A 14,181-nucleotide genomic window follows, 5' to 3' on the forward strand; every position below is an offset into this window, starting at 1 on the left:
GGGGGGGGGGGGGTGTTTTGGGGGGGGGGGCTTATTGAGAGTGTGTGTGTGTGTGTGTGTGTGCCCCTTTTTTAACATAAAATTTGTGTAACCTTCAAGAGAAAGGGGAGCTCTTCAATGCATAAAGGACTCATGAGACCTCACCCTTAACAAGCCTTGGAAGCTCATGGAATAAAAATCCCTCTTGTTGGGTGTATGGCTTAAAAGCCAAAGAAGCTCTTTAATGCTTCTTTTGAAGGCTGGGAACTACTTTTAGGAAGACTTTTTTTAATGTAAATCTTTTGAATTTTTTTTTTACTTGAATCAATTTACCCCGAAGGCATTATTCCTACGGCACCAAGATCCATTTGAATTAACTCACTCATTCGTATGACATTCAAGCTTCACACCCTTGAAGCATCAATTAAGAATCTCTTCTCACAAGCTATTGGCTTCCTCGACACTACACCTATGCCATAACGTTCTGTTCAAACAGCAAAGAAGTGGAAAAAATTTAAGCACGTCAAGCATTCCAATCAAAGCCTTATCCAATACTTCACATGGTGATGCTAAATTGGTCTCTTTGCTTGTATATATGAGTTTTTTTCTCCTTGGTTGTTACGAAAACTATTGTGTATGCACAATTTGAGCTAACAAGCTCCATAGGTTTTGCACTCCAAAACTGCCAAAGGATTTAGATATTGCCAACTCGTTTTCTAAGACCACCCTACACGCAATGTCCACCAAGAACATCAACAAATTTAATGGCATTGGGTCTTTGGAACATCAACAAATAAAAGTGAAGAGGATGTTCATGAAGAAAAATCTTTGGAGCATTGTAAAATCGCAAACCAATTCGGGAGAAGCTTTGACACGAACTTTGAATGTTCAATAAACCAAAGATAAGTAAGCACTTGGAATCATCATCACAACCTCGAAGACAACTTCATCCACCACATTGACAATGCTACATCACCCTAGAGCATCTATTTAGAGCTTGAGGTAAGCATTCCAATATGAGCCTCAAAATTCAACTTTATGGTCTCACTATGCAGAACCAAAATGATGTTGCAAGCCTTGTTAACAAGCTTAAGAATATCTCAACTCAATTTGTTGATATCTTCCAAACGAAGATAAAATAACCATCCTCTTTAAAGCCCTACCAAGTAGCTTTAATAACATTGCTCAAGGAAAAAGATTCATCTTCACACTTGAAGATGCAATCAATTCAAAAATTGACACTAACACAATATTAAAATAATGCAATGATTATAAAAAGGTAAAGGTTGTTTTTATTATGGCAAAAACAACCATAAATCACAAGATTGCTTTCACATTAAGGCGTGCCCTCATTGCAATAGGAAGGGACATGCACCAAACATGTGTTCTTTCGAAGACCATGCTCAAAACCAAAAGAATAGTAGAGATTTCAAAGACGTACCTGCAAATAAACAAAAAAGAACATCAACATTGTTTACTATAAAGATATATTGTAATGTGTTAAACTGGCCCAAACCCAAAGTTTGGTGATAAAACCCTACTGTGTTGCATTAAATTTATCTTATAAGCCATGTATAGTGCAAGACCACTTTAAAGAGAAGAAAACGCAAAAAGAAAAACACAAATGTATTAATGTACCAATGTGAAGTAGACCACCTTTGCTTTTTGACCTTCATAAATCTTTTCATTTTCAAACTCACCGTTCACTTAAACATTTTGACCTTCATAAATCTTTTCATTTTCAAACTCACCCTTCACTTACAGAGACTCTTCGACAAATCAATGCTTTTCATTCAATGCGAGGATATCTATTGGGACAAACCTTTAGCTTACACTATGTGTGACCAATCCCTAAAGCAAAGCATACTAACAACCTCCTACTTCGTGTTTTATGTGCATGTTACTCAATATAGCCACATGCTACTTGTTGTAGCCCAAATGCTATTCCACCATTTATTACCAAATGCTATTCCACCATTTATTACCACTTGTGTAAGGCCATGATGCTAAAGTCGTATTCTCCAATCAATTAAGCAAAGTTTAATTCTTTGTATTGAGTACTCTCCATCTAAAATCTACTCTCCATTGAGAGTGCTCACATAATGATACCGCATTGAAGCAAAAAATCACCATCACATTGAAATTTCCATCAATTTGAGAGTTAGTAACTTTGCAGAGTACGAAGCTACAATTTTAAGACCATCCAAAACCAATTCTCATCACCTCTCAAAAAAACAGAATAAAGAAAGGGACTAACCGAGCTCTTTGAGAATCTATCAATGCCCATTTTTAGCTCAAGAACCAATCAAGAATTTTACAACGGATTGCTCCGTCAAAGCTAATTGTTTTCATTGTTTTGTAATACTCTATTTACTAGTATGTTTTACCAATTAAATCAAACACTCATGGACACTTGCCGCAAGCACCCATATTCGTTGAGCAATTAGTAATGTATAACAAAAGTCTTCCATTCAAAGCTATGCAACGCAATGAGCTTGAACTACCCCAATATCAAGATGAAATGGAAGATGTCAAACAGGGAAACGATCGAGAAAAAACCAGCACTAAAGAGAATGTAAACCTCTTCTCATCATACTCAAAACTCTTCTCGATCTATGTAAACCTCTTCCCATCATACTCAAATGATTTCTCTCTTGGAATGCGGCATACAAGGATACAAAACACTGTCGAAGTCGACAATGCGGAAGCGTAGAGACCAAGGGAGAGAGAGAGAGAGAGAGAGAGAGAGTTTCCTGAACCAATTAACCTTGGCAGTAACTGATGTACAATACAATGGGGGCCGAGGGAGGGCTGCTTATATACCAACCACTGTAAATGGTCCTACACAGACTTCGAAAAATAAGTATAATAAATACTTAAAAGCCAGATTAAATAATGGGATGACATTGGGCAGTTCACTTGAGATGCCAAAACTCTAAGACACATATGCTTAGGCAATTTTTTCCACCTCACATGGACATTCATACACATTCATAATAGATTAACATGTCTCTAAACATAAATACACATGGACGAGGACATCACTTAATCTATAAAAATTTAGGCATTTAAAGAAAATCTCCCCAACCATTTGACCTAGGTCTCCAAGTGACATTAAATTAAACTGCGGCATTGGAATGGATCCAAGGGACGCTTGGTGAGCTGTGGCGTTTGCAAAAGACACAAATCTCCAAATTTCCCCATGATATAAGAAAGGCTATCCTCTTACAAAGTCAACTTATATTAAATGAACATTCTTTCTTCTCAAGACCACAAGGCTAGGCTTCATGGCATCTTAGTCAAACTCTCTATCATAGGCCTTCCACAACATATATTTAAAAATCACTAACATCTCGGACTAGTCCCACACCATATAGCATCTGCCCATACGTGTGTTGACTGGTAACTGCTAAACATGAAAAAACACGCGCTATGCACAATTCCAAGATATTACACTCACCCTCACTTACCGCAACATACCCAATCTTAGATAAACCTACTACTTGTGAACAGTGACATTGAAGGCATTAGACTACCAACATTGAAGCAAATCAACAACAGGAAGCAAACGGGAAATTTGTTTCGTGCCCCGCATGGTTGCGGGCAACTGGACACAACCAGCTCAAGCCCAACAAAACAAAAACTGAAGAGATCGTGGCGAATCTTGCCCCTAGAACAGCTTTTGCTCAAGATGACACCCTATTGACCAAAACTTGCTTAAGCGCAATGGACCACCCTTTGCAATCATGCAATCAAACAACTCTAACAGAAAGACCTGAAATCCCATTGTAACACTTTAAAAATGAATCAAAATAGTGTTAAGTACCACAATAGCCTACATAAGATGATACCTAGTTGGTCTTGCATAAGTTAGTACCAGACATCATCATCTTGCCATGTCAGAAGGTCCAGTCAGCATAAAAAACAACAAAATATTCAAATGCATGCCTATTTCCCTTGTTCACTAAGGTTCGATTTAGAAAGCCAAACACAAAAAAAGATGTTCACACCAAGTTACTTAGAATTTAAAGACAGACATTCAAACAGGATGAAAAATCACATAAAACCCTTGAAACTTTATGTACATGCACAATAGCCTACATAGGACCATGCACAATAGCCTACATAGTACCATATCCAAGTACCCAAAGCAATCCTTGGAAGGCAAAGAGGGCAACTTACAAAAAAGCTCATAATCATTTAAGTTTCACCTTGACAATCATAACAGCCAAAAATCCTTGATCTGCGTTCATGCAACCAGGTTAAAGACAGACGAAATCGACACACAGAAAGCCTTTGCAAGTACAACCTCAGAAACCATGAATCTTAATGTTGTCCTTCTTCACAAGCCCAGCCTGAAATCCAAAAAACCCAACAAAAATTAATCGCATTCATTCATTCCAATACAATTTTAAAGCCCAAAACAACATCGTATACAAAGTTACCTGCACAAGAAACTGCGACACATTCTTGCGCTGATCGCCTTGAAGCTGAATCACCTGACCCAGCTCGGGATCCTGAACTACAGTGCCATTGCAGCAGAACTCTTTCTTGAAGTCCTTTAGTATCTTGTTGTAGTTATACTCTTTCTTCAAGCCCTGGACAGTTGTCAAGCTTTTCCTGCCGTTGCGCTGCTGAGTGCGCACATGTACGTATTCTTTAGTCCCAGCATCCGACTTGTCCACAGCATTAGCGTCAGCAAAAGGATCTGCGGGCACTCTCAATAAGAAGTCGTCGCAAGACATGGGATCACAAAGTAGAACACAGGAGTTATGGCTTACCAAATGCACCAACACCCTGGAAGTCTAGATCTGACATGAACCTTAGCTGCTTGGGTCCCTGATGAGAAGACTTTACTGCAAAACCTGCAAACAAGGCAAATAATCATCAGCCCTGTATTTGCAGAACAGAACTTCAACGCCAGATCCATGATCATAGAGACAATATAAATATCTACAAGGACACTCGAAATACTCATTCTTAGTGCTGCTGAGAGAAACAAAAAATAAAGGCAAACCCTCACACCTACAAAACCCTTCTGCAGGAACAATGGTCACACAGACCAGAGAAAAAACCAAGGAGCCACTACAAATCGCGTGGCAAATCGCGTGGCAGGCACCTTAAAGAACCTTAAAAAACCTCTTCTACAATCACAACCGAACCATCACAAATCGAGCAGAATCCATCAATAACCCTACTGCACTTCTTCGACAATCAACCTGTCGCACATAACAAAACCCTCTTGACCAGGTAAGACCATAGAGGTCATCCAAACCGCAGAAGGAACCTTAAAGAACCCTACCGCATGACTCGTACAATCGTAATCTCTGATAAAAATAAAATACGTGAAGCAGCGAGCCCGCGACGATGCAAACGAGGGATGGCAAAAGAACACGCGGACGCTTCGAAGAGGGGGACCCCTTCGGAGAACAGAGAGAATCTGACACGCAGCCAACAGAGAAGAAGAGGTGGGCGATGGATTCTTACCAGTAGGTACCGCAGGTGCAGGGACCGGCGTTTCTGAACCTCAAACACCTGAACTCAATCTTGTGCCTGGCGATAATAAATAAGCGCACGCACGCACCCCAAAACGCAAGCAGGCACCTTAAAACCGCCCATATCTATTTAAGTTTTGCATGTTTTTTTAAGGCCACGACTGTTCACGACTTCTATTCTATTATCTATGAGGAGTACGGCCGGGCGCCTTCGGCACCTTCGCGCATGCTTCTCTCACTTTTGGCATTTAGCCTTCATCTTGCAGATAGTGAAACGTGTAAAGGGTTACTACCTCCGCCATATTATGTTAGTTGATTAGAGAAGAATGGGTGTTTATGAATCAGATGTGGTGCTCATGAGCTTTTGAACTTGGAAGGTTTGATAGGATCCCTTTGCAACCTTATTGTTTACTACCACATTCCCGTGGGTTGTGGTGAAGGGGGAGATCGGAAGCTCACGCTCTATATTTCATTATCTAAAACTTGAAAATAACTTACAAAAATTGGCTTTTATACCTTAGCCAAGGTTTTTAGTGGTCAAAACTAATAATCTGAGAGCTCTAACTAAAGATGGGTAATGATAGGTTGATACAATCTGGAAGCTTGTAGCCCCCGCTCATCAATTACAAAGATTTATCTGAAAAATAGGAGTTACAATATTCCCAATTTATCAAAATAATAAGTGGTTTTACAATGAGAGCTCTAAAAAATGATATCCAAGTTAGTTTGTTGCTAACATTCCCCCCCTCCTCGCCTATGTCGTCCCTTGACACAGCTTTATGGACTGAAATAGTCTTCGGGTTGACGGCTGGCGAGGCGGTCTTTTAAGTGCATGTAGAGCCTTTTTGTATCTGACCTTTCTCTCTTTGTCTGGCACCTGTAAAAACTGCATAGTGACTGTTTTCAAGTTCGACTGCGGAGTAGCCTACAAATCTTGAAGTCAGGTTGCTGATCACTAGCCCAAAAATCTTCGTTTGCCAAGTGAAGAACCCTGTGTAGAACGATTCCTCAAACGTCAACATATCATGAGAAGGTAAGAACATGCAGCAGCCAGGCGTAGAAGCCATAGAGGACTTCTTTGGAAGGTTGGCCACTGAGATCGTAGCATAACCCCTTAATGCCCTCGAGGAAAGACATCCACGGGGCGCTTGCTTGCTCTGGCTCATGAAAGACTTCAATGCAGGTGAGCAGCATTCGACAAATTTTGTAAAGCATAGCACATGAAAGATCAGGGAGGCTTTTGAAGAATGACATGGTGCCTGTTAGGGTTTTCACCATGTAGTCTTCTGTCGGCGTTCCCTTTTTTGGAGCTGGCAATCTTGGATAATTCGGCCATGTAGTCCGCTTCTTTGTTATTGTCTCATGTGCTTGCCACGTCCTTACTCTTGGTACAAGACAAAAAGTTGGATCCTTTTGAAGTGTCGCAGGTGCTCTTGTGAACAGAATCAGGTATCTAGGATTCTTGTTCAGCCAGCTCTTTCTCCACTTAGGGTGGATTTCATCTGCGCATTCTACTTGCATGTCTTTATAAAGTCTTTCATTGACCTGTAGTAGCAGCTCTACCTTATCAAGGGATATGGCAGTGATTGTTGATGCCATTGTGTATTGATTTGATTGGGAGTGAGTTGAGTAACATTGATAGAGTGAAGAACTCTCAACTCCCAATCCATCGCTGCTTTCCATTGCTCATCCGCCTCTTGAGTAATCTTTTCTTTAAGTGCATCTTCCTCAGCTTTTCATAGCTGGACCGTGGGCACTTCATCGGCTTCTGTTAATGGTACTTGGAAATCTTCTTCGCTACCTAACCCTTCTGCTGGCTGTGTTTCCATCTCAATGAAAGAGACTGAGGAGATATCAATATGTGGCTGCTCTGAAGTACCTGCTTCTTTATGCATTTCTTGCTGTCCATCTCACAGTAGCTGGTTGACTCTTTTCAGCTCGGCTATTTCCTTTAGCAGCTCTTCTTCTCGTTGTATCCGCATTAATGCCAGGTCTCTGCGTTGTGACTGCTCTAGCTTTAGCTCTAGCTCGAGATCTTTATTCTTTTTCTCTAGTGCTTTGTACACTTTGTATGTACCTTTGATCGAGGCAACTGCGGGATTTTCTCTAATCTGTCGCAAAAAGATTGCTTGATCATTGATCCTTTGCTCTGAATATTGCAAGGAGGCATTCACAACATCTAGCTGTACTTGAATCTTCTGAACTGACAGAGTTGTAGTCAAGAGTTCGTTAGTAACCTCTTTCAGCTGTTCGTCTTTGGTTTTGCAAGCATCTGTCAACTTCATGAGAAGTTCACCTAATTCTTCCATTTCCTTTTGTTGTTTGTCTCTTGCTAGCTGGTGTTGTTCAGCTTCAGCTTTCAATTCCTGGACTTGTTTTTGCAGATCAGTGATGACATTTAATTTGTCTTCTAACTCTCCTTGGAGAGTGTTGATCACCATCTCTAGTTCTTTAGCCTTTGTGTTGTGTCTAAGTGCTACTGATCGCAGTTTTTCTGTCATATCCTGCATTTGCTTTACATATTTGGTGCTTGTCCCTCTTCTACTTCATCTTGAGGCTTCGTGGATGCCTCGGCCGGTTCTTGCTGGGTGGAGGTAGATGGGGTTTCTTAGGTTTCCCGTTCCTTTGTTTGCTCATACCTTGTTGACTCCTCAGGTGCAGGACTTGTTGCCCTTTCCGGCTCTGGTTCTTTTGCTTTAACTTGGTCAGAAGGAGTTGCTGCCTGTTGTGTAGATTCTGCTGCCTCTTTCTGTTCAAGTTCTTTTTCTTTAATGGGCTCTCCCTATGTGGTTCTTTCTGTTGGTGAAGGTGGTGGGCTTGCCATGGGGTGGTCATGTTGTTCTATAAATGGTGAGGATGGTATGGGGGACATCCCACCTTCTTCGTGTTGGCCTTCATCTTGGTGTGTTGCTTCAGCTTGTTTTTGTTGCTCTGTCGCCTCTTTAGCTTTTTGTTCTGCTTCTTGAGCTTCTTTCAGCTTCAATGCTTCTGCCTCCTGATACATTCTTTCCAATCCTTTGGATCTTCTGCTTCTCTCCGTGCAGGGTGCTTTGTTCTTTGTCCTTTTACTTTTATAGGTACCCACTTAGCAAGGTCCTTTCCTTGAGCTTGGTGGCTTCGTTCATAAGAGTTCTTCTCTCTCTCAAACCTTGCATGTTTCTGTTGAGGCTCCTCCTGATGTGCGGCCACTGTGTTTCTTTTCATCTCTTCGATGCGGGCTCTTCTTTCCTCATTGTCGGAGCTTTCACTGCTATGCCTTTCTGGAGAGCTCTCGGCAAATTCTTCATTAGATTTGTAAGTTCTTTTGGTGGACCTTGTGGCTCGAGGGGATGGTTGTGCAGACACGATCCATGTGTTCTGATCTGGGGCAGGTGGCAATTGTCTGCCATGCCGATAGCATGGTAGGCAATTCTGGTGAGTACCTCAGGTGCTCCCAGATATGTTATCTTACCCGCTTTCTTTGTACCCTTCAGTGTGGACAGAACATATTGTGCATGGTTGATGGGTTGCCTGGTTGTCGACTTTAACACTTGTGTAAATGTAGTCGCAACTGCATGATTGGGTGTTGTGTATCTTGGCGGTCTCTTTGCGAGAAAGTGGAAGTGCTGATGATATAATCTCACTGGTTCTTCCACTTGCTTTTGGATAAGATCGGCAAATGTTGCAGCAGCGATTTCTTTGTTGAAAGTGTCTGTTGTTTTTCTATCTCTTGCTCTCATGATCATTCCTTCTGTCGGAAATTTGAGAGCTGCGGCCACTATCTCTTTTGTAATGACCACTTCTACCTTGTTCCCTTGCTGGTCAGAGATCTGAGCTGTTCCATCTTCTTTGATGGTGGATAGGAGCTCATAAGCTTTCTAAAAATCTACTCCACATGGATCTTATTCGTAGAACTCTCTGAGCCCAAGCCTTCTGCTAGCTTCCTTTGTCTTGGGTTTTGTTGCGACATCATAGACCTCTTTTGGTAGAAGTTGCAGTTCTACCTAATGTCCTTCTTCGATTTTGAATCTACCTGTGAAAACCGTTGTGTTATTCTCCTCAAGCTGTTCTTTAGACAGATAGGTCGCTTTGACTGTCTTTATTGAACTGGGGTCCAGTTGGTATGGTGGTAGCTCTTGGAGCTTCTCCTTTTGAGAAACCCTCTTCTTGGCCTTCTCTGCAGGTTGCATGGCTCCTATTAAGTGAATAGAGTGTCAAAGTTAGAAAATTTGGTAGATTCCACCCTGAAATGCCTTTCAGTCTGAATTGCTGACAAATTGAGTCCAATTTGCTTCAAATCAATTTTTGAACATGCATAGATGCATAAAAACATGTAAAGATCGAATTCTTGAAGTCCAAACAAAAAATTGCAACAAAGGTAAATAATCTCGATTATTTACAGCTGAGTAAGTTTTTTCAACTTTTTGCAAATTTGACATTATAGGCTTGAAATATATACCAAATAGATACTCTGAGTAAAGTGTGGGCTCATTTGAGTGCACAGGATGAAAATAGGGCTAGATTTAGGCTTTAGGTCTCTGAAAAAGTAGATGTAAAGGAATTTTGACATGTTGAACTCCAAATTTGTTCAAACTTGGTTAGTGGGCTTAGGACATCATGTACTTTGGTTCTATGATGTCAATGTTGCAATTTTTCCCCATCTTGGCAAAAAAGTAAATAATCATGATTATTCACTTCTTCATCAAAATGAACATTTTTTGGTGCAACTTGGATCTAGGCATGTTGTAGACCCTGTGTATGTGATATGAGGTGATTTGGATCAAAAAATGTGACTCATAACTCAAAAATTGATTTGCAAGGACTTCTTTGCGTTTTTTTGGCAATTTTCCAAGTTATAATTGATCACTTTGGCTCATACTTGAAATGTGGCATGTAATAGGTGTGTACAAGTGATAGGTGAGGTAATGATACCATTTTCAAGCCAAAATATTGCAAAAGTAAATAATCGCGATTATTTACAACAATCAATTTTTTCTTGCAAAACTTGAATATTTTGACCTAAACATATTCTATACACCTAAAACAAGACCTAAATTGAATTTGGTAAATTTTTGTGTTGCCGGCATCACTTCGTGCTTTGTAGACTCTGAAATCACCGATTCTTGTGACTACATGGCCTGTGGAGTTGGTTAGTCACTTTTGAGGCTATGGACTTGTCCGCTACATAGTCCTGAAGCAGCTCACCCAATTTTGGCCCATTTAGAGTCAGTTTGACCTCGTATGTCAAATTTGACGCTTTGTAGCTTTCGAGCCGTTTTTTGCTTTTCGAGGGCTTGGTTTGATTGATTTTATGAAACCAGTCATATACATTGTGTATAGACTTAGTATGTAAGCTGTTTGTGGAGTCAGAATCCAATTCTGGCATCTGCCAAAAACCTAGCTTTTCTACTTGGGACCCCCTCGACCCTGCTGACAAATGATCGAATCTTGATATAGAAGTGTTCTATTATGTTTCGGGCATGCTACATTTCAAGTCTCATCTAATTTGGTCGAGCTGGCAGGCCGCTATGGTCGATTTTTGGTCGTAGGTCTTCGTGCACTGCTCGGATTCTAGGGTTTTTTTCCAGGGGTTTAGACTAGCTACCGGCCGTACAAAATGGATCATTGATAAGTATAGAACTTACCCCTCATGTTTCGTGTGAGACGGCACTGAAAACAGGCAACTGTGGACTCCAGAAAATGCGTGCGAAGAAGGCCGAAAAGCTCTCTCTCCAAAGGCAACAAGTGGAAATGAGGTGATTTTAGCCTACCTTGGGCATCTATACTCGGACTTCCCGAACCATTTTTCCGCAAACTCCCTTGTTAGTCATACTAGGCCGTGAAATCAATGTTGGACTCAAAAATTTCCCCGATCAAATTCCTGTAGCTCATTCTACAAGAATTCTGCAAAAGTAGGTCTGGTCGCCTAATTTAGGCTTCCCACTTCTATCTGTCGATTTGATTGAAATTTTTTGTGCCTGTTCGCCTTGTCTTTTTGATCATCTGCATGTCTTTAGTCTTTCCATTTGAGCTCATTTGCTATTTATTATTAATTTTTGACATGTTTATTTAAAAAATCAAAGAAAATAACAAAATGCACTAAAAAAGCAAATTGGAACTCCAATAATTAAGAAAATCTATTGAAAAACACAGCTTTATTGTTTTTTGTTGGATTTCTCCATTTTTAAGTCTCAATATCAAGAAAAATGATAAAAATTAACAAAAAAGGACGACTTTTTGATGATTTTTTGATAGTATGTACACTACTTACACTCATCGGGGGATATTATCAATTAAATTTCCCTATTTATGATTTGTAAGGGCATTATTAGGTAATCTTGCAAAAATCACACGTTAACATCAAACTTTTTCCTCTCTCTTCAAACATTGCCCTTAATTACTTAGTGCCCTTCCACCCCTCTTATATGGCTTACTCCAAGACGACTGTGTGCATGGGTCGAACAATCGTGTCTATACATAGCCTTGGTTGGCTCTACCATGCCTTGAAGATCAACGAAATTCAAACCATTATGATGTGCAAGAGTTGTCTTGAGTAATTAACTCAATGGTTTCTGATGTCGAGGCTTTCTGATACTGTCTTCCAAAGAGAAAATCTTGTAGCTTGTGTGCTCTCTGCTTGATTGTACCATCATGATGCTTTAGCACGCTGATTGCCTGAGCTATTGGTATCACTTTTGACTGCTGTTGAGCTTTTAACCGCCATTGATATCTTGGTTCGTCTTGGTCAGAATGGTGTAGTTGAGTTTTCTGAGACTTAACTCTCCATTGCTTGATCGATTTTTTAGTTTGCGGAGAAGATAAGTGCTCCTTTTTTTTCCAAATCCATTTCATGTTAGGTTCCTTGTTCAGAGGTGCTCCTGTTTGTGTTTTGATCTTTGGAACCGTCTTTGGTATTGTCGATAAAATTGAGCTTGGGTTCTATAAGCAGGTGGTTGTATTGGCTCAACAAAATCTATACCCCATTTTGCAAAAGCTCTAGCCCCCATCATTGGTCTTGCAATTTGGATTGTGTAATGCTCCAGCGACCTTTCAAAGATGTATGATGAAACTTTTCATTGAGTTTCTACATAAGTTCTTGGCCATATTCGTGGATGACTTTACTGTTTTCTCCATTGAAGAAATGCATTTATTATTTTTGGAGATGGTCTTCGAGAGGTGCAGAGAGAAGAGGATCTCTTTGAATCCCTTCAAATCAGTGTTTATGGTCTAGAAGGGATAGATTCTAGGACACATAGTGTCCTAGAATTGGGATTGAAATGGCCAATGACAAAGTCAAGTGTGTTCAAGAGGCCAGAGTGCCAATTTACCTCTTTATGAATTGATCAAGAAAGGAAACAAGTTCATTTAGACCGAAGAATGTGAGCAGAGTTTCTACTGCTTAAAGGATGCGATCAACAAGAAGTGTCATAAAATCTAATATCTAACCAACCCAAATGATCTTCTCATAATAAACTAATCATTTAATGTGGGAGAATAAACAGGAACAAGGGTTAGGATATAGACATGTGCTTACAGATCTATCTCAACACGGGGTCAATGGTAAAGGGTCCCAAATGAGAGATGGTATGTCAAAGAGCTAACCAACGGAGCTTAAAGACCTTAGGGTTAGCTTCATTAAAGACCTCCAATAGTTAGTGTTAAAAGTCCTTTCACCTTAGGTAAGCTAGGGTTGTGCTTCACGTGGGAACCTGGCCCAAGCTTGAGGTGCTTGTCGTGCCTGATGATTGAGATGCTTGAGATGCTTGATGATTGAGATGCTTGAGGTGCTTGTCATGCTTGAGATGCTAAGGTTGTACTTGAGGTGGGAACCCAACCCAAGCTTGAGGGGCTTAAGGACCGAGCTTGTGGTGAGAACTGGGCCCAAGGTTGAGGGGCTTGAGGTGTCACAAAAGTCAATGCAACTATTACATTTGGGAGTTAGACATGAATCATTTCTCTTGTTGTGGTTTATTGAAAGATGAATGTCATGAACAACCTGTTTTGGAGATGGCGATATGGTATGGCAAGAGGTCGTTACAAATGGAAAGAAAAAGGGTTGTTGCCTACAGAGGTAGTTGATCTTGTATTCCCTAGCAGTCAACGGAGAGCAAAAGCAAAACAATATTTGGCTCTCTAAAAGAAGCATGTACACAACTTGTGTAAAATTAGGGAGGAGGCCATGTGATTTAAGTTTTCACTTCTATATTATTATATGTGTTTTCCATGAAAACATATTACACCAATGATGTTGGGGTTTCTCAGAGGCATAGATAGCTATACACAAGGGCTACTTCAAAGTGATGTAGTGTTTGGGACTTTTGTCAATTGATATGTATGCCAATTTGCATGCCCTTGGCAAAGCACCTAAAGCTTTTGGTGACAAAATATTATATTTTTTTGGAATGCACTTCTAGCAGGATGTGCCCAAAGTAGCCAGAATCAACACTTTGAGGTGTTTAGATTGTATGTGCAGAGAGGGCTACTCCTTGAACATGCTACTTTTGTTAGCTAAACAAAAGCATGTGGCAATGTAGAAACCATTGACTTGGGAAAATAAGTTCATGAATAGATTCCAAACAAGGATTGCTAGGAAAAAATCACTACACTTGGTAACATATTAATTGATATGTATACCAAATGTGGTGCTCTAATAAAAGCTCAACAATTGTTCATGGAGCTGCCAAATTGTGATGTGGTCCCTTGGTATGCATTGATTTTAAGGTATGCC

At 40.3% G+C, this 14,181-nt stretch overlaps 1 protein-coding gene across 2 annotated transcripts; it reads right to left on the minus strand.

The window, feature by feature from the left end:
• Positions 1-1,231: 1,231 nt before the first annotated feature.
• On the minus strand, positions 1,232-5,614 carry LOC147448964 (protein translation factor SUI1 homolog 2-like). Of its 2 annotated transcripts, XM_086521354.1 has the most exons (5): positions 5,467-5,614; positions 4,761-4,844; positions 4,425-4,687; positions 4,289-4,334; positions 1,232-1,420 (listed from the first exon to the last, which is right to left on the minus strand). In XM_086521354.1, exons 2-4 carry the CDS (start codon positions 4,795-4,797, stop codon positions 4,290-4,292), a joined length of 345 nt encoding a protein of 114 aa, XP_086377480.1. In that variant the 5' UTR covers positions 4,798-4,844; positions 5,467-5,614; the 3' UTR covers positions 1,232-1,420; position 4,289. The 2 variants fall into 2 exon arrangements, with proteins under 2 accessions (XP_086377480.1, XP_086377479.1); XM_086521353.1 differs by lacking the exon at positions 1,232-1,420 and having other exon boundaries at positions 4,018-4,334; positions 5,467-5,613.
• Positions 5,615-14,181: the final 8,567 nt, after the last annotated feature.

This window comes from Adiantum capillus-veneris, chromosome 10 (genome assembly GCF_014529385.1).
Source record: "Adiantum capillus-veneris isolate H3 chromosome 10, ASM1452938v2, whole genome shotgun sequence".
NCBI classification, from domain to species: Eukaryota; Viridiplantae; Streptophyta; class Polypodiopsida; order Polypodiales; family Pteridaceae; genus Adiantum; species Adiantum capillus-veneris.